This window comes from Geotrypetes seraphini, chromosome 17 (assembly GCF_902459505.1).
Source record: "Geotrypetes seraphini chromosome 17, aGeoSer1.1, whole genome shotgun sequence".
Taxonomy (NCBI): Eukaryota; Metazoa; Chordata; class Amphibia; order Gymnophiona; family Dermophiidae; genus Geotrypetes; species Geotrypetes seraphini.
In genome coordinates this window covers 35727537-35746225 of record NC_047100.1, presented here as the reverse complement: position 1 = coordinate 35746225, position 18689 = coordinate 35727537, and the positions used below count along the sequence as shown (strand labels likewise).

Here is an 18689-nt window from a genome sequence, read left to right as displayed (position 1 = left end):
ATGCAGTGGCATAGCGAGGGGCGTTTGCACCCGAGACAGAGGTGTCTGTCATTGTCACACCCTTCCTTGCACTGTGCATCCCTCACTTCTGATGCACCCTCCCCCATACCACTTCAGGTCATCACTGGCTGCAAGCAACAAAACGGAGGTAATGGCGGTGAAAGGCCAAAGAGATCATTTTGAGTTGGAAAATGGGGTTGTTATGGGGGAAAAAACTGCCAGTAAAAAAGGAGATGGCTGTCCTGGAAGTGTGCTTAGATAGTTGTTTGACAATGGAAAACCAAATATTAAAAATAATCAGGGTGGGATACATGCAACTTCAAATGCTTTATAGATTGAAGCCAATATTACCAGCATATGACTTCCGTATTGTGGTTCAGACACAGATCCTGAGTAGGGTGGATTATACATCAGACATTATATCATGCTTCCCCAAAGATCTTACAAGAATTCTTTGAGATCTATAAAATCGAGAAGAGAGCTTAGAGATGTAAATGGGATGAAATTAAGTTTGGAGGGTAGAATGTCGACTACGCATGCTAGGATTGGAGCGTCAATGATATCTGTGGCTGGCGTAGAACTAGGGAATGCCTTGCCCAGTATCCTGCGGTTTTGTGTGGGGAGGATTAATATTAAGAAAATGCTGAAAACTCAATTATTTGCCAATGCCTTCTTATGCTAAGGTATATTTCATTTGATAATCGCCTTTTAGAATTTTTTCTTGACAGCAATGTATGATTTAAAGCTTGCTTGTATTTCTGAATTGATTGAATTTGCGCTCTATCTTTGTTTATAACAGAGACGATTAATAATGTTGTTTAGACATGTCTATGTTATATGTGACAATAGTAGGGAAACAATATTTTATGTATGTGATATGGAAATTGCAGAGTTGTATGCGGTATATAAATTTTTTAATAAATAAATAAAGCCTCGATTACTTTGTTGCTCAAGCTAGGATAACTACTGCATAAAAAAAATAAAACTAAAATTACTTGCCATTAGTTTTCAAGGACCAATTACGTCAAAAAATGATGCTTGTCTGAGTGATTGTATCCTTACGCACACAGACACTCATAACATTGACAGACTCTAGCGTACGCGATGTACATGTCATCTATTCTTGTGTATACTTATGAAGGGAATTTTTTAAAATAAAGGAAAATTCTGGAATTTCCCGTGGCACACAGTTTGAGAGACAAAAATTCTTTCACTCAAACTTGCAATGAAGAACAGTCTCCATTTTGCCACTCAAGGCAGCTTTATCAAGGGTCAATCGCAAGGGTAATCAGTTTAATAGAGAATGCTCATTTAATACCCTGCATCGCGACCGTACTAGAGAGAGGTTTATTGATAACTTGAGAGGTTCTTGTAGGATCAATAAAAGATAATGGAGCCCATGAGACACTAACTCTAAAGGGTTTTTCTTGTATGTCTGTTTGGGTTGCCGAGATCCTTTTCTTCTCTTCAGAATGACTTGATGTTTATTGAGACCATTTTTGCTTTTGGTTATAGTACAGATTTGGGGTCTCTTTGTCCTATTTTTGTGACTTTTATGTACTCCAGAGCTTCTGGAATAATTATCCTATCTATGATTGACAATGGTAGAAGGAGACACTCATGAGAGGGAAACTGCGCTAGTATAAATTCCTAGCCCAGTTTCAAATCTCTTGCCTTTGGTTCCTGCTCCCTTGGCCACTGAACAATACAATGAGGGAAAGGGATTTAGCTCCTGCTTCCTTGGCCACTACACCATTACTGTTGCAGGAAAAGGGTCTTTGTCTAACATAGCCACTGTACCTGAAGAAAGAAGGAGGGGAGAATAATACAGTAAAACCTATAAAGTTTTTGTATGATCACAGGTGATAGCTGGAATGGAGAACCAGCCCATACCGCAGCCTTAAGAACATAAGAATAGCCTTACTGGGTCAGACCAATGGTCCATCAAGCCTAGTAGCCCGTTCTCACGGTGGCCAATCCACTGGGGTCCCTAGTACCTGGCCAAAACCCAAGGAGTAGCAATATTCCATGCTACCGATCCAGGGCAAACAGTGGCTTCCCCCATGTCTTAATAACAGACTATGGACTTTTCTTCCAGGAAATTGTCCAAACCTTTCTTAAAACCAGCTACGCTATCTGCTCTTACCACATCCTCTGGCAACGCGTTCCAGAGCTTAACTATTCTCTGAGTGAAAAAAAATTTCCTCCTATTGGTTTTAAAAGTATTTCCCTGTAAATTCATTGAGTGTTTCCTAGTCTTTGTCATTTTTGATGGAGTGAAAAATCGATCCACTTGTACCTGTTCTACTCCACTCAGGATTTTGTAGACTTCAATCCTATCTCCCCTCAGCTGTCTCTTTTCCAAGCTTAAGAGCCCTAACCTTTTTCGTCTTTCCTCATATGAGAGAAGTTCCATCTCCTTTATCATCTTGGTTGTTTAAAGGAGGAAAGAAGAAGTTCTGAAGAATCAAACCTGGAGGGAAAGGAGTGAACAGAGGAGAGTCCCTGAAGACCCACAAGGATAAAGAAACCCCAGTAGTTTAGTTCTCATTGTGGAAGAAACCACCTACCAAGGGCTTTGTAGCAAAATGATACACGCAGCTCCCGATTGGTAAGGCCCGGCTTAGTGCAAGAGGCGGTCGGAGCATACAGCGAGTGATTTCCAGCACTCGCCGACGCTCCGGCTGCTCTCTCCTGCCTCTCCCACTGCCCTCTCCAGTCTCCCCCATTGAAAAACCGTATTTGCAGTTTTTCACGATTCACAGGGGTTCCTGAAACGGAACCCCCGCGAATATCGGGGGAGTACTGTACATTCAAAACAGCAATTACTTAATAAGCTTCAAAGCATATATATAGGAAATCAGCCTTGGTATACCTCCTGAAACAAAAACGTTTACAACAAAATCTTGAAACAGTCAACATCACCAAGCCCTCGCAGTTGGTTCCTTAACTGGACCACGTACATAGAATATAGATTTGCTATATTCTTCGTGGTGAATTACATGAACAGAAGGAACCACCAGGGCGTTACTGTTCAGGGAACTTAAGTTCCGTGTTGGTCGATAAATACAAAGGGAGTCAAAAAAACTGGAGATTTCCTGCCAATCAGTGTTTTTAAAACAAATAGCAACAATTTATAACGAATGCGATACTCAATTGGCAACCAGTGCAGTTCTTTAAGAACGGGAGTAATATGTTCAAATCTAGAAATTCCAGTAGTTAACCTTGCCACAGAGTTTTGAGCATCCTGTAAAGATCTCAAATATTTCAGGAATTACAATAGTCAAAATGTGGAAAATCAGACGTTGAAAAACCAAATGAAAATTAGAACTGGTTAAAACTGACTTCAAAGGGCACAAAAGCCTCAGCTTAAAAAAGATTTTTTTAACAATATAAGGAGACATACTCTTTCATCTTCAGAGAGGTATCCAAATATGCTCCTAATAGAAACATAAAAACATGATGGCAGATAACGTTTTAAGTGTTTTTTACAAATGAAATCAAAACTTCCTTAAAAGTAACCAATGTTGGAAAATCATAAATAGCATGACTCGAAAGAAAAATAGTTGATTTTATATTTACAACTGCAAGTTTTTATTTAATTATTATTTTATGCTTTGCCTTTTTATGTTCATAGGTTTTTATATATTTATCACATATGATTTCTGATGTTCCTTTGCTTGTTCCCCATATGACGCAGGCTATTTAGAAGATACAAGAATTAAGAAAGTTTGTTAAATGACTGTCTCAACTTCACCTCACTGGATGTCTCACACAGGCATTTGATTCTACAAGTCTACATAATCATTCTTTTAATAAAAAGTAGCCAAACAATACTGAAACACGTTGGATCCCTAAAACAATATTTTATTGCAGTCACAAATACAGTAATAAAAATATCCCAACATATATCCTAGATTAAAACACGCTTTCTCACCCTATGAAGCAAAAAATATATACAGCCTATATATAGTTTCAAAAGAGAACAACTTTCAAGTACCAAACATTTACAATTTTTTTTTCCTAAAAAGGAAAGAATAATGCGCACAGATCCAATTCACAAAAGATTCCTGTAATACCTACCATGCCAGAAAAAAATTCATCCAGAGTGCTTAGTGCCTGTATCCTGGCAATGGGCAGGAAGAGAAAGTTACAATCACAGACATTGTGGATTGTTTGGAAGGTTAAAAGGAGTGAAAGAAAGGTAGAGAAGAGGAGTTAACACCGTGCGCTGAACTGACGTACTTTCCTCCAAGGGGTGCTGGACTACACTGTAACCCACAGCAAAAGTTCCACTTGGGGAAAGTGTTACCAGGCTCACTTCTCCAGCAACCGCTCCATCTTGGGGTTCATGAAGGAAAATCCACGGAAGGCAGACTGATCCATAGAGTCGATCAAGTTTTTATCACTGTACGATAGGCGGGGCTTCTCGCTTAAAAACTCCCGGTCAAAATTGCTGTAGTCACCGACAGATTTCTGCATTAAAATACAGAATAGGAACATTACATTTTTGCTTGCTCTTATAGGGGGGGTGGCTTATATCCCCAGAACAGCACAACACAACTAGTTGGATTTGTAGAACTGCGATTCAACTTTTCTAGGTCCAGGATTAGTTCAAGTACAATATGTTTACTTTGGCCTTAGCGTTAGATTAAAAAAAGAACATGTCTGGGTAAATCCAGACGTCTGGTAACCCTGGGTACCGGTGACGCAGCAGGCAGGGTTACTAGAGACTGTGAGCTCCTATAGTTTCCTTGCACTCTGATGTGATGAGACTGGCCTGTTCTAGCCTCTGCAAACTGGCCTGGGTGAGCCCCCAATGGTTAGGTATCTGTACCTCTCTCTTCCACTGCCAACTCCAGACTTCGTCCCTTTTTTCTTGCCGCACCGCTTGCCTGGAAGAGGCTGCCGGAATCAGTACGTCATGCTCCATCCCTAGCAATATTCCAATCCAAGCTAAAAGACCACTTCTTTTGAAACTGCTTTCAACTCTGACTTTCTCTCTGCTGCCCGATAGTTATACCCACTGTATCATTTCCTCTGCCATTATCTCCCCAACCCTGAGATGTCCTGTCTAATTAGATTGTTAACTCTTCTGAGCAGGGACTGTCTATTCTATGTTAAATGTACAGCACTGCCTATGCCTTTCAGTGCTATAGAAATGATAAATAGCAGTAGATAAAGGCAGTCAAGCAGGGTTAGGCCTGACTAGTGCCCATATGGAGGACTAAACGGGAAGTCCATATCCCTTGGATTGAAGGAAGCAATGGCAAACCTCTGGCCTATTTTGCCATGAAATCATATGGGACTGCGATTACCTAACCCTCAGTGTCTGGAAATGAGATCAGAAACAAACAGTATATGAATTCAAGAAGACATGGGACAAGCCCAGAGGATCTTATGGGGAGATGTAATATTACAGAGCTTGGTCATTGATATGGATGGGCAGACAGAGATAATGATCTTCATCTGCTGCCACGTTGTAGCATTAACAGGTGGGAAAATTAACCAAGATGCAAGGCAACAGAACTAGTGACAATCTATTTTCCTGATCTGCAAACTATATCAAAATGTATTGGTAACGTAAAGGTGTGCATGTTACAGCTAGCTATAGCTTGTTAAGAAGCAATACTCCAGTTGGAAAAAAAAAAAAAAGCATGCAAAAGCATTCTTCTAAAGCAGTGTCTCTCAAACATTGTTTTTAGCTCTGGCACACTAAACGGAGCAAATGATTCTCACGGCACACTAAAATAAAGCAAATGTTTTTCATGGCACAGTATAATTGAAATTATAAAAATAGCAAAACCCAACAAAAAATTAAATTTGAGAGTTATTTATTTAATGTTCTTTAAGCTTTGTATGGGTAATTGTAAGAACAGCAGTGAAACTAAAATAGATCAAATAGAATTGCTATCAATGCGATGGATGTGCTTGTTTTTGAGTGCAAAGTAACTCAACATGCAGCTCGATAGTCGATAAGCATACACACATTTCATTATCCACCATAAGCAGTCATTCTCAGGTTCGCAACAATAAGAAGATCCACACAATAACAACGGCTTAATTGCTTTGTTGCTCAAGTTAGGATAACTACTGCATAAAAAATAAAACTAAAATGACTTGCTGCTAGTTTTCGAGGCCAATCATGTCAAAGAATGATGCTTGTCTGGACAGTTGTATCCTTACGCACACATATGCTCATAACATTGACAGACTCTGGCGTATGCGATATACATATCAACTATTCTAGTGTATGCTTATGAAGGGAATTTTTTAAATTAAAGTAAAATTCTGGAATCTCGTGGCACACCACCATGGCCTACCACCGTGGCCTTGGCACACAGTTTGAGAGACACTGGTCCAAAGAGTCAAGTGTTTAAAACTAGAGAATGACATGGGGGCAAAAAAATCTGTCCCCGTCACTGCCTCGTCACCGGATCACCGTCCCCTTCACCGCCCCATCCCCACCGTCCCCTTCATCACCCTGTCCCTGTCCCCGCAGCATCCACCCTTCCCTCTCGCCACCTCACCACCCTTCAGCGGTCCGAGAACCTCCCATCCTCCCCCTTACCTTCGCGGCGCGTTAGTAAAGAAACTTATTGAAGCCAGCGGAGACTGCCTACCTCTGCCTGCAGTTGCCTGTGTGTGGGCGGAAGCTTCTCCTCTGACACAAACGGAAGATGCATCAGAAGAGAAGCTTCCACCCACACACACACACAACTGAAGGCAGGCAGGTTTTGCCGGCTTCAGTAAGTTTCTTTATTAAAGCACCGCGAAGATAAGGGGGAGGGAGATAGATTTGTCGGAGGGAGGGAGGTGACTGCGCGCCTTCCCTCCCTTAACTGAGGGGACAAGGCCATTCATCACTCCATGGGGCGGTGGATGGCCTTGTCCCCATGCCCACAGTGAGCACTTCCCCCCCCCACCGTTTTGGCGGGTTACCCGTGGCCACCGTGTCATTCTCTATTTAAAACTTTTCCAGCGTCTCTGCAGCTCCCAGTCCCACTGGCTCTCTGCCACTATATTGATTCAAATGAAACACACAGACACCAACCTGTCTCCCTTCTTTGACTATGAAGTATATACAACACACCATATACATCACATTGTTATTTTTCGCATTTAATTGAATTAGATTCTGTCCAGATTGCTTTGATCCTAGACTGTATAATCTTCAGTTCAGAGTACTGCAGTGGTCTCTCGTGGAGTTTATGGTAGTTTTGATTGGATGAACATATGCATTGTAACGATAAATTATAGAATTACATACAAAATAGCTTTATTTACACATAAAACATTAATGAATAAAGCCCCTGCATTTTTAGAAAGACTCCTAATCCCTTATGCTCCAACAAGATCTTTAAGATCTGAGGAGAAATCTCTCCTCTCAGTCCCCTCGTTAAGATTCATTTACTCGAAGAGAGACACGATCTTCTCTGTTACGGCACTTCAAACTTGGAACTCGGTTCCAATTTATATAAGGGAAGAAAAATCACTCAGTACATTTAAAGATCTTAATAATAGATAATAAAAGATAATAGTTTCAAAAAGATTTGGGGGGCTATTGATTGCATATTCTAATGATTAGACACCTTGGACACCTTTTTATTATTTAATGTGGGGATGGGGAGGTATGTTATGTGATTTAATGGGTTTATTCCTGATGAATTGGATGGGTGGGGGAGGGGTCTTTTATATATGCATTTGACAATAATTGTTAGAATGTCAAGTGATTTGTACGAATTATCTGATTGAATTTTGTACACTTGTTGCAAGAGTTAAAACTGAATAAAATTTTTTTTTTAAAAAAAGATCTCCTGAAAAGCTGGCTTTTTAAGGATGCTTTTTAGTGAGCTACTCGAATTCTTTATAACTGAAACATCCTATAGTGGACTAAAACTCCTTTAAAGGAAAATTAAGTGGGTAACTCTTTCCCAACCTATAGTTTTAACCCCTTGTTCATTTTTGGTTTTGAATTGTATTTAAACCTACCCTCCTCTTGTGTCCTGTAATGTCTTAATTTTTAACATATGTGTGATTTTTGGTTTTTGTTGTGTTTTTTTTTCTTACCCTGATTTTATCACTATTTGTAAATCGCATTAGATTATGATATTGCGATCAAATCAAATTTTTAAAGAAACTTGAAACTTGATATACTCGAGTTGCTGACAACTGTTAGTTAATAAAAGTTAGACACTTTAAAAGCTCCCATTTTCTTCAGGCCCTTAGAAAGCTGCCAAAAGCAATCTTCTTCCCGAGGGTCACCTGGCTCTCGAAGGAGCTCTTGATTTTCTCTGCTCTCTGCAAGAGACCTGTCCTTTTCAGCACCACTGTTCCCTCAGGGTGAGCGGACAGCTCCCCGCAGCCCTTGCAGGATGGTATGCAGGTTAGTTCTTTCTATCAACTGCTCAGACTCCCTCTGTTGGCCTGGGACAGGAACTTCATCCTATCACAGCTGCTTTGTCATAATTTACGCCACTCAAAACTTCAACAATCAGCCTCATTAAGTGCATTTTTTAGTAGATGCTAAGACTCTCCAAAGGTGGTTGTACCTATCAGACATTCTTGACCCTTATCAGATTTGCTTTAAATTGAATGACATCACTTGAATGGGAAATACTCAAATTTGACTCGGTGAAAATAAACAAGTTAAGTACTACATGTAGGAGAGCAAATTTACCTATTAAACAATGGAAATATTTGCAAAGCAGAGCAGACTGGATAGATCCACCTTACTCTGAGAGGGATACATACCACTTTTGGCTTGAAAGGCGGATCCACCTCCTTCTTCTCAAGTGCAGTCCAGTTCATAGTTTTGAAGAATGGATGTAATCTAATGTTTCCAGTAATTCCGAGCCTCTTGGTTGGCTCTCTCTCAAAGAGCTGGGAAAGAAGCCAAAAGCCGTTAAAAGAAATACCGGAAGCTAAGGAAGAGATGATATGTTCACAACTAAGCAGCGTTTAAACACATCTCAATGAAATCCAAGGAGCAAAGTAAAGAACTGAATTACCATGGATTAATACAATACAATTTATTATTTGTATACTGCAAGTACCTATACAAGTTCATAGTGGTTTACAAAATAACAAGAATGGAAACCTAATCCAGAATTACATAATAAAAAATTGTTAGAAATACAAAATCTAATTAGTTCCTTTTTTTTAAACACATATTCACTACAAGGATCTGTCTTTAAAGCCCTTTTAAAATTAGATTCAGAAGCTACTCGAATTGGCAAATTTCTCCAAGACTTAGCAGCCCGATAGGCAAAAGTAGCTCTGAATAATCTGACACATTTCATACCCTTCACTTCTGGAAACTTAAATGGAGATTTTACTCTCAAGTAAATGCAATCCAGTCACTGAAAAACTTGATGAAAAAGTCAAATAACTCGGCGCTTCTCCATACTGGATTTTAAACAAGCAGACAAATTTAAACCATATCCTTGCTTCTACTGGTAGCCAATTAAGTAGATATGGTGAAATTCTATTTGAATAACTGTATTTTGTAATGTTTGTAATCTACGTAAAGAAGATTTTGTGGAGAAGAGTGCAAAATATACTTTAAAGCTCCAAAGACCCTAGTAATGCAGTTTGAGTACATTACCAATGCTAAGAAAACATTGCACATAATGAAGTCAGTGTAACTATTTGTGCAACCGCAGAGCCTGGCTTTATTCCCTGGAAGTGTCAGAATCTTTGCCCAAATGCAAGGCCACCCTCTCCCCCTGATATTCAGCCCTTTTTAAGTAGCTAGGAATAGCTCCTAGCCAGTTAAATAGCATTTAGCCGACTATGTTTTGAATATTCAGCACCTGCCAACTGGGTTTAGCAAGCAAATCAGACCCCCATAAAAACAGTTCTATCTTTGTCTGCTATTAACTTTAACTGACCAATGCTGAATATTTGCTTAGCCGGTTAAAAGAACCCTGGTCGTTCAATGCCGGATGCTGGAAACGGCACTGAATATGCAGGTTGAGTGTCTGTGTTGGGAAGACAGTACACTGCCTGGTGCTGGCTAAAAATTGCCCAGACAAAGTCTAAACCAAGGAGGGGGGGGGGGGGGGCACAATCCAGATCTCATGCATATTTCTTGTGAAAATCCTGAAAACCTGACTGGATTGCAGCCCTCGTTGCCAACCCCTGGTTAACAATCCCTTATAGTTTATCTGGGGAGGTTGGGGGTAAGGCATTGCTACTATTTATATGGCTAACAGTCTGCTAATGGACACCAAGAGATTGTTCCAGAATCTGGTACAAGAACAGAAGTTGCACTCAGTGTAACCTTTACCTTCTCCAATATGTCCTTTGATTCTTTGGTGATCCAGCGTGGGAAGTGAGGTGTATCAACCCGGATGGATTCAAACAGTTCATCCTCGTCATCACCATGGAAGGGAGACTGTCCAATGAGCATCTCATACAATAAGACACCAAAGGACCACCAGTCCACTGAAAAAGTGTATTTCTGGCCCTGCAGAATCTAGAGAGGAGAGGGATGACTTCTTAAGCTTTCAAATGCCACTGAATGCGCAAGTTAGACCTGTGCTGTAGAAGTGTGCAGACTAAAATTTTTGGTTTTATTTCTTATGCCGTTAACAAAACAAAATTGGTGGCAAACCACCCCCAATCCCTTCAATCCCATGTTGTTTTTTAAATTTTGTCTTTTATTGTATTGTTACCCATCAAATGTAATTTTTAAACTGTTCATCGCTTAGAAGTATGATTAAGCGATTAATCAAAAAAACTATTAAACTTGAAACTTGATCACAACTTAAACCCCATAACAGCAATGGCATATTTGCAGTATATACTGTATACATAGATATAGATATAAGGATTATACCACCAAGTCAGCCACTGACTCATGGCAGCACGCACAGTGACGAATCCACCCCGTGATGTTAGATGGATTGTGAGCCCACCGAGACAGATAGGGAAAACGCTCGAGTACCTGATTGTCAAACCGCTTAATCTTGATAGGAAGTATATAAAAACCTAATAAACTTGAAACTTTCACGGCAGAGTACTGGAGTGGTTTGCCATTGCCTTCTCCCACGCAGTGTGCGGCTCCACTATGTTGCTGCTGTCCAACATAGGGCCCCTCAACCTACAGCACCTGGCATTCCCATCCCCCCATCACTTCCTAAACTCTCTTAAAAGCATCAATAGACCCTCCCCCTCTGGACTCCAGCATTAGGTAACTTATCACCCCACTTCCCTTATCCTCCCCCCCTAACAAGTATGGACCGCCAATCGTCTTTGCCACCCCTACCAAAAAAACAGCCAATCCTCCCTCCCTCAGCACTTATTGAAAGGGTATCGCTCTCAGCCCCACTGACATCCGGGTTCAAAATTAAATTGTACCAACAGTTTGATCAAATATACGTTCCAAAGTTTCTTTTATTTATTGTAAGCGGCTCTTGATTTGTCATTTGAGCATTGAACTGACAAGGGTAAACCTCAAATTTACAACACCAATAACATGAACTAACCCAAGAATACAACTCTGACATGCAACTGATACAGTTTATTGTAGACACTTCTATAACATATCGGTAGCTTTATCATACTAATAATGTGAGGATTTGGAGTGATTTGGAGAGTACTGTCTCTTTAAGAAACACCAAGCACTGAATACCACAAGTGCTGAAGGGGGAGTTTGCTCTACCATGGGTGCACGGATTACACTTACCTCGGGTGCAATGTAGTCTGGAGTACCACAGAATGTGCTGGCCTTGTTGTCCCCAAATACATTCTCTTTACACATGCCAAAGTCTGCTATCTTTATGTGACCTTCTTTGTCCAGCATCACATTATCTAGCTTGAGGTCTCTGTAAAACACAGAGGAGGGGGGGAAATTTTAACTAGAGCCCTCGGCCGTCAGCATAAAATGAAGTACAGTCTCTTCAGCTGATGGCAGTCCCTCCCTATTTCTGGAGGAGTGAAAAATGGTGCAAGAAATGAAATAAGGAAGGAGGAGGTTGAAGAAAGCACCTCTGTTGCTGGATATCGCCTTATGAGTTCAAAAGTAGCGCTATTGTCATCAGGTGAGTTCAGCAAGTCACCAGCTCATACCAGACACAAACTCCATCTGAATTCCATTTCCTCAGATTATGCAAGGGCAGGGAAGAATTATGAAGGGGCCACAGGAGTCATGATTCAGTATGAAGAAAGGATCAGTGTGGTATCATGAATACCACAAAAAATTAGGGGAATGGAGGGAAAATGCAATTAAATAGAACCAAAACTCACTCTATTAACACAACGGCAAAAAACAAACAGCTGTGCACCAAAGCAGTTTTACAAGTGAAAGAAAAAGCCTCAGATTGTTGGAGAGGTGTACCCTTACATCACGGGCAAAAAAAACACCCCAACAAAAAACAAACTTTCGCTAGTGTAAACAGCTAGGTGAAAACTTTCGTGAAAATAGCCAATCAAAAAGAAATGAGTGACTCTTTATATAGATAGCCACTGTGAACAATTTCACAATTGTTTACACGCAGAGGAAGACACCACCGAACAGATAGGCTGTTTTTCATTGAGGCCCTGAGGCAGTGGCATTGTAACCACAAAACGATCGTCGGTCTATTCTTTTCAACTTGTGAAATTGTTCACGGTAACCATCTATAAAGAGAGTCACTTGTTTATCTTTTTGATTGGCTATTTTCACCTCACTGTATTTACACTAGCGAAAGGTTGTGGGGGTTTTTTTGCCCGTGATGCAAGGGTGGTAGAGTGTGGGTACACCTCTCCAACAATCTGAGGATTTTTCTTGTAGAACTGCTTTATGGTGCACTGCTGTTTTTTGCCCTTGTGCTAATGGAATGAGTTTCAAGTTTATTAAAAAGTTTTTATACCTCTTAATCAAATTTCTAGGTGGTGTACAATGTTAAAAAGTACATAAAAACAAATTAAAATTAGAAGTACTAGACAAAACCAGGATAAGTTAATAAAAAACATAACAAAACATATGGACTAACTTCACACAGTTGGAGAAGAAGGGCAAGAACTACAATCTTTGAGGAAAAGAGCACAAAAAAAGGGGAAAAACAACAGGTTAGGATAAAAAGCTATAAAGCTTGTTTTGGTCCTTAAAAGGTCAGTTTTGGTTCTATTTAATTGTATCATGACGACCACCACATTGGAAAATTCTTGTGGTGCTTCAGGAAGAAAGCAGAGTACAGTTGTCTGCAGGACCTATACGGCTGTCAGAATTTTACCCTACACACAGAATGAAATATAGAAGTACTGAAGCTTGGTTGCACAGCATACCAGCACTTTGCTGTGTTCCAAACTGCACGCAGAAGGAGCTCAAGCTATATGATGCATAATCAAAATCTCAGTTTGCCTCATGGATCTTCTTCAATTGTTATGGCATAATGTACTTGATTTGTTGATTTAATAGATTTAGTCAACTGCCCAAGGTGTGTTATTGGAACAACAAAACCCAAATAATCCGGTGAAAAAAAGGAAATCCAGTCATAAGGCACACATACCAAAGAAAAACCAGTTCATTCATAAAACAATGCACATAAGACAGAAAACATTATTAAAATCCTGAACAAAAACAAATCGTAACAACAAAAATAGCATATATTCATAAACGGCAGCTAGCATAAAACCAACACTTTCCTTTTAACTTATAAACCCATGGTAAGTATGGCTATACTGTGGTGATTTGCTGTTGACGATGCAATCTAGTTGAGGGATGAACACTGGAATCCTTACAATCAGAAATGATAGTTACCTGTAAATAATGCCCTTGGAGTGTAGAAATTGTAAACCACATATTATTTCAGCTCCATAAAACCTAAAGAAAGACAAAGGAATAATTCATTAACAGAAGAACACAATAATCTGAAAAGAGACCACGATTTGCAATGATAGAACAGGTTATGTCTTCCTTGGGCTCAAGTATCTAGAGAATAATCATTCCCAGTTATGTCCTAATGAATTCATTTGAATATATTTTATATGCTTTTGATATACTGGGCAATATAACCTCAACACGAACCTTACCAACTAATTAATTGAGGCTTTGGACAATAAATTTGTAACTAATAAACTTTTTGAAAGGAAGGGATTTGATTTTATTCAAAGATTATGGAATATTTTCTGTACCTTTACAAATCCGTCAGAAATAGCGCCTAGATTGAAGGTGATAAAGCACAGTTACTTACCGTAACAGGTGTTATCCAGGGACAGCAGGCAGATATTCTTAACGCATGGGTGACGTCACCGACGGAGCCCCGGTACGGACCTTTTTAACCAGAAAGTTCTAGTTGGCCGCACCGCGCATGCGCGAGTGCCTTCCCGCCCGACGGAGGAGTGCGTGGTCCCCAGTTAAGATAAGCCAGCTAAGAAGCCAACCTGGGGAGGAGGGTGGGACGTAAGAATATCTGCCTGCTGTCCCTGGATAACACCTGTTACGGTAAGTAACTGTGCTTTATCCCAGGACAAGCAGGCAGCATATTCTTAACGCATGGGTGACCTCCAAGCTAACAGAGAGGGAGGAGGGATGGTTGGCCATTAGGAAAATAAATTTTGTAATACAGATTGGCCGAAGTGTCCATCCCGTCTGGAGAAGGCATCCAGACAGTAGTGAGTAGTGAACATGTGAACTGAGGACCAAGTGGCAGCCTTGCAGATATCCTCGATGGGCGTGGAACGGAGGAAAGCCACAGAAGCAGCCATAGCTCTGACCCTGTGGGCCGTGACAGCACCTTCCAGTGAGAGACCGGCCCGCGCATAACAGAACGCAATACAGGCAGCAAGCCAGTTGGAAAGCGTCCGTTTAGAGACAGGACGACCTAGACGGTTAGGATCGAAGGCCAGAAAGAGCTGAGGAGACGAGCGGTGAGCCCTGGTACGGTCAAGGTAATATGCAAGGGCACGCTTACAATCCAGCGTGTGCAACGCCTGTTCCCCAGGATGAGAATGGGGTTTAGGGAAAAAGACAGGCAACACAATGGACTGGTTGAGGTGAAAAGCCGAGACCACCTTGGGAAGGAATTTAGGATGGGTACGCAGAACCACCTTGTCATGGTGAAAAACAGTGAACGGTGGATCGGCGACCAGTGCATGCAGCTCACTAACCCTCCTGGCAGAGGTGATGGCAATGAGGAAAAGCACCTACAATGTTAGAAGTTTGAGCGAAGTTGTGGCAAGAGGCTCAAAAGGAGGTTTCATGAGGGCTGATAAAACCACATTCAGGTCCCAGACGACAGGAGGAGGCTTCAGAGGTGGTTTGACATTGAAGAGGCCTCTCATGAACCGGGAAACCAGAGGATGAGCCATGAGAGGTTTTCCGAGGATAGGCTCATGAAACGCAGTGATGGCACTGAGGTGGACTCTGATTGAGGTAGACTTGAGGCCAGCATCGGACAGAGAGAGCAAATAGTCCAGTACAGTTTCCACCGCCAATGAGGTGGGATCGTGATGATGCAGGAGACACCAAGAGGAAAACCGGGTCCACTTCTGATGGTAACATTGGAGAGTGGCCGGTTTCCTGGAGGCATCCAAAATGCGACGGACAGGCTGAGACAGATTCTCTGGAGAGGTCAGCCCGAGAGAAACCAAGCTGTCAGGTGGAGCGAAGACAGATTGGGATGTAGTAGAGACTGATGCTGCTGTGTAAGTAGAGTAGGAAACACAGGAAGAGGAATGGGCTCCCTGGAGCTGAGCTGAAGCAGGAGGGAGAACCAGTGTTGGCGAGGCCACCGAGGAGCGATGAGAATCATGGTGGCCCTGTCCCTGCGGAGTTTGTATAACGTCCGCAACATCAGAGGGAGTGGAGGAAAGGCATAGAGGAACCGATCCGTCCAGTCGAGCAGGAATGCATCCGGGGCCAGATGGTGAGGAGAGAAGAGTCTGGAACAGAACTGGGGCAGCTGATGGTTGTGAGGAGCTGCAAAGAGGTCCACCTGTGGAGTGCCCCAGCGAGCAAAGATGGAGCGGAGTGTTGGAGAGTCCAGAGTCCACTCGTGAGGTTGAAGGATGCGGCTGAGATTGTCGGCCAGGGAGTTCTGTTCGCCCTGGATGTAGACAGCCTTGAGGAAGAGACTGTGGTCCGTGGCCCAGGTCCAGATGCGGAGAGCCTCCTGACAGAGGAGGCGAGATCCGGTGCCGCCTTGCTTGTTTATGTAGTACATGGCGACTTGATTGTCTGTGCACAGGAGAAGAACCTGAGGGCAGAGAAGGTGCTGGAAGGCCTTGAGAGCATAGAACATGACTCTGAGTTCCAGGAAATTGATGTGATGTTGACGCTCCTGAGGGGTCCAGAGTCCCTGGGTGCGTAGATCTCCCAGGTGAGCTCCCCACGCATAGGGGGAGGCATCCGTGGTTATGATCATGGAGTGAGGGGGTAGATGAAAGAGTAGACCCCTGGAAAGATTGGAGGAGTTCAACCACCATTGAAGAGATTGCTGAAGAGACGATGTCACAGAGATGGGATGAGAAAGAGGATCCGTGGTCTGTGACCATTGGTTGGCTAGAGTCCACTGAGGTGGAGTCGTGCCAGAGGAAGTACATGGACCGTCGAGGCCATGTGGCCCAAGAGGACCATCATCTGTCAAGCAGGGATGGTTTGATGAAGGAGCACCTGACGACAGAGGTGGAGCAGGGTCCGGTGTCGGTCGAAGGGGAGAAACGCCCTCATCAGAGTGGTGTCGAGAACTGCTCCGATGAACTGAAGTCGCTGTGTGGGAAGCAGATGCGACTTGGGGTAGTTGATCTCGAACCCTAAGAGATGGTGTGATGAGTGGCTTGCAGCACAAGTGGAGACGTAGTTGCTTTCACCAACCAATCGTCCAAGTAGAGGAACACCTGGAGGTTGTGAGACCTGAGGAAGGCCGCCACCACAATAAGGCACTTGGTGAACACCCTGGGCGATGATGCGAGGCCAAAGGGAAGTACCTTGTACTGATAGTGGCGGTGCTGAATCTGAAAGCGGAGGTAGCGACGTGAATTCAGATGGATGGGGATGTGAGTGTAGGCCTCTTTGAGGTCTAGCCAGTTGAGAGAGAAGAGGGTAAAGCGTGGCCAGGGAGAGCATTCTGAACTTCTCTTTGACCATACACTTGTTAAGGTCCCTGAGATCGAGGATGGGGCGGAGGTCTCCTGTCTTCTTGGGAACCAGGAAGTAGCGGGAGTAGAATCCCTGACCCCATTGGTCCGGAGGCACCTCTTCGATGGCATTGAGAAGAAGGAGGGATTGGACCTCCCTCAGGAGGAGGGGGGTTTGGGAGGAGTGAGAAGCAGACTCTACGGGAGGATTGTCTGGTGGAAGAGTCTGGAAGTTGAGAGAGAAGCCGTGGCGAATGATGTTGAGGACCCATTGGTCTGATGTGATGACCTCCCAACGGCTGAAGAAGAGTTGGAGGCGACCTCCGATAGGCTGAGGAAGAGGCAATGATGTTGGGAGACTGGCTATGCCCTGGAGAAAAGAGTCAAAAGGGCTGAGATGGTTTTGACGGAGGTAGAGGCTTGGCAGGTTGGTGAGACTGAGAGCGAGCCTGAGTTTGATGTTGTTGCCAAGGTCGGCGCGGCTGCTGTTGAGGCGGGTTGAGAGGTCTGGCCGAGAACCTGCGCTGGTAGGAAGACTGCTGTCTATAGGTGCGAGCAGGTGGAGTCTTCTTTTTAGGCTTAATCAGAGTGTCCCACCTGGTCTCATGTGCTGAGAGTTTCTGGGTTGTTGAGTCCAGGGACTCTCCGAAGAGTTCATCACCCAGACAAGGTGCGTTAGCCAGGCGGTCCTGGTGGTTAATGTCTAGGTCAGAGACTCTCAGCCATGCCAAATGGCGCATGGCCACTGCCATGGCAGATGCGCGAGAGGTCAGCTCAAATGAGTCGTAGATGGAGCGAACCATGAATTTCCTGAGTTGGAGGAGGCTGGAAATATGTTGCTGGAAAAGAGGGACCTTACGTTCAGGAAGATATTTCTGTAAGGAGGAGAGCTGTTGCACCAGATGCTTCATGTAGAAGGAGAAGTGGAAGGTGTAGTTGTTGGCTCTATTGGCTAACATGGCATTTTGGAAAAGGCGCTTACCAAATTTATCCATGGTTTTTCCCTCTCTGCCAGGAGGGGTGGAGGCATATACACTGGAACCCTGAGATTTTTTCAAAGTAGATTCCACCAGGAGGGACTCGTGGGGCAATTGAGGTTTGTCAAACCCTGGGATTGGAATAACCCGGTACAAGCTATCCAATTTACGAGGGGCTCCAGGAACTGTGAGGGGAGCTTCCCAGTTTTTATAGAAAGTTTCCCGTAAGATGTCGTGGACGGGCAACTTCAGAAATTCTTTGGGAGGTTGCTCAAAGTCGAGGGCATCGAGGAAAGCCTGAGACTTTTTAGAGTCGGACTCTAAGGGAATGGAAAGAGCTGCTGACATCTCCCTAAGGAATTTGGAGAAAGAGGATTGCTCTGGTTTTGAAACGGTGTCGGTCATGGAGGGTTCTTCATCGGTTGATGAAGCGTACTCCTCGGTACCGTGAGGGGAGTCTTCCCACAAGTCTGGGTCCCTAACGTCGGGGTGCGTACGTTTGGACATCGGTGTGGAGGGCTCGGCATGGCAGGTCTTTGAAAGAGATTTGCCTGAGCGCATCGAGGCGGTACCGGGTGAGGAAGACCAATGTCGTTCCTGCGACCGGACAGGGTCGGCAACATCACGGGTATGTACTGTAGGTGTTTC

General features: G+C 43.1%; 1 protein-coding gene across 4 annotated transcripts in view; it reads right to left on the bottom strand.

Moving 5' to 3' along the window:
- Positions 1 to 3842: 3842 nt before the first annotated feature.
- The window catches only part of PRKCD (protein kinase C delta), a 185230-nt gene continuing 170383 nt past the window's right edge, over positions 3843 to 18689 (bottom strand). For all 4 annotated transcript variants that reach the window (XM_033926562.1, XM_033926560.1, XM_033926559.1 and 1 more), the window contains 5 exons: positions 13748 to 13810; positions 11693 to 11831; positions 10292 to 10480; positions 8755 to 8883; positions 3843 to 4476 (listed from right to left, as the gene is read on the bottom strand). In XM_033926562.1, the coding sequence (XP_033782453.1) occupies positions 4318 to 4476; positions 8755 to 8883; positions 10292 to 10480; positions 11693 to 11831; positions 13748 to 13810 (679 nt within the window). In that variant the 3' untranslated portion in view covers positions 3843 to 4317. The remainder of the gene's footprint in view (positions 4477 to 8754; positions 8884 to 10291; positions 10481 to 11692; positions 11832 to 13747; positions 13811 to 18689) is intronic.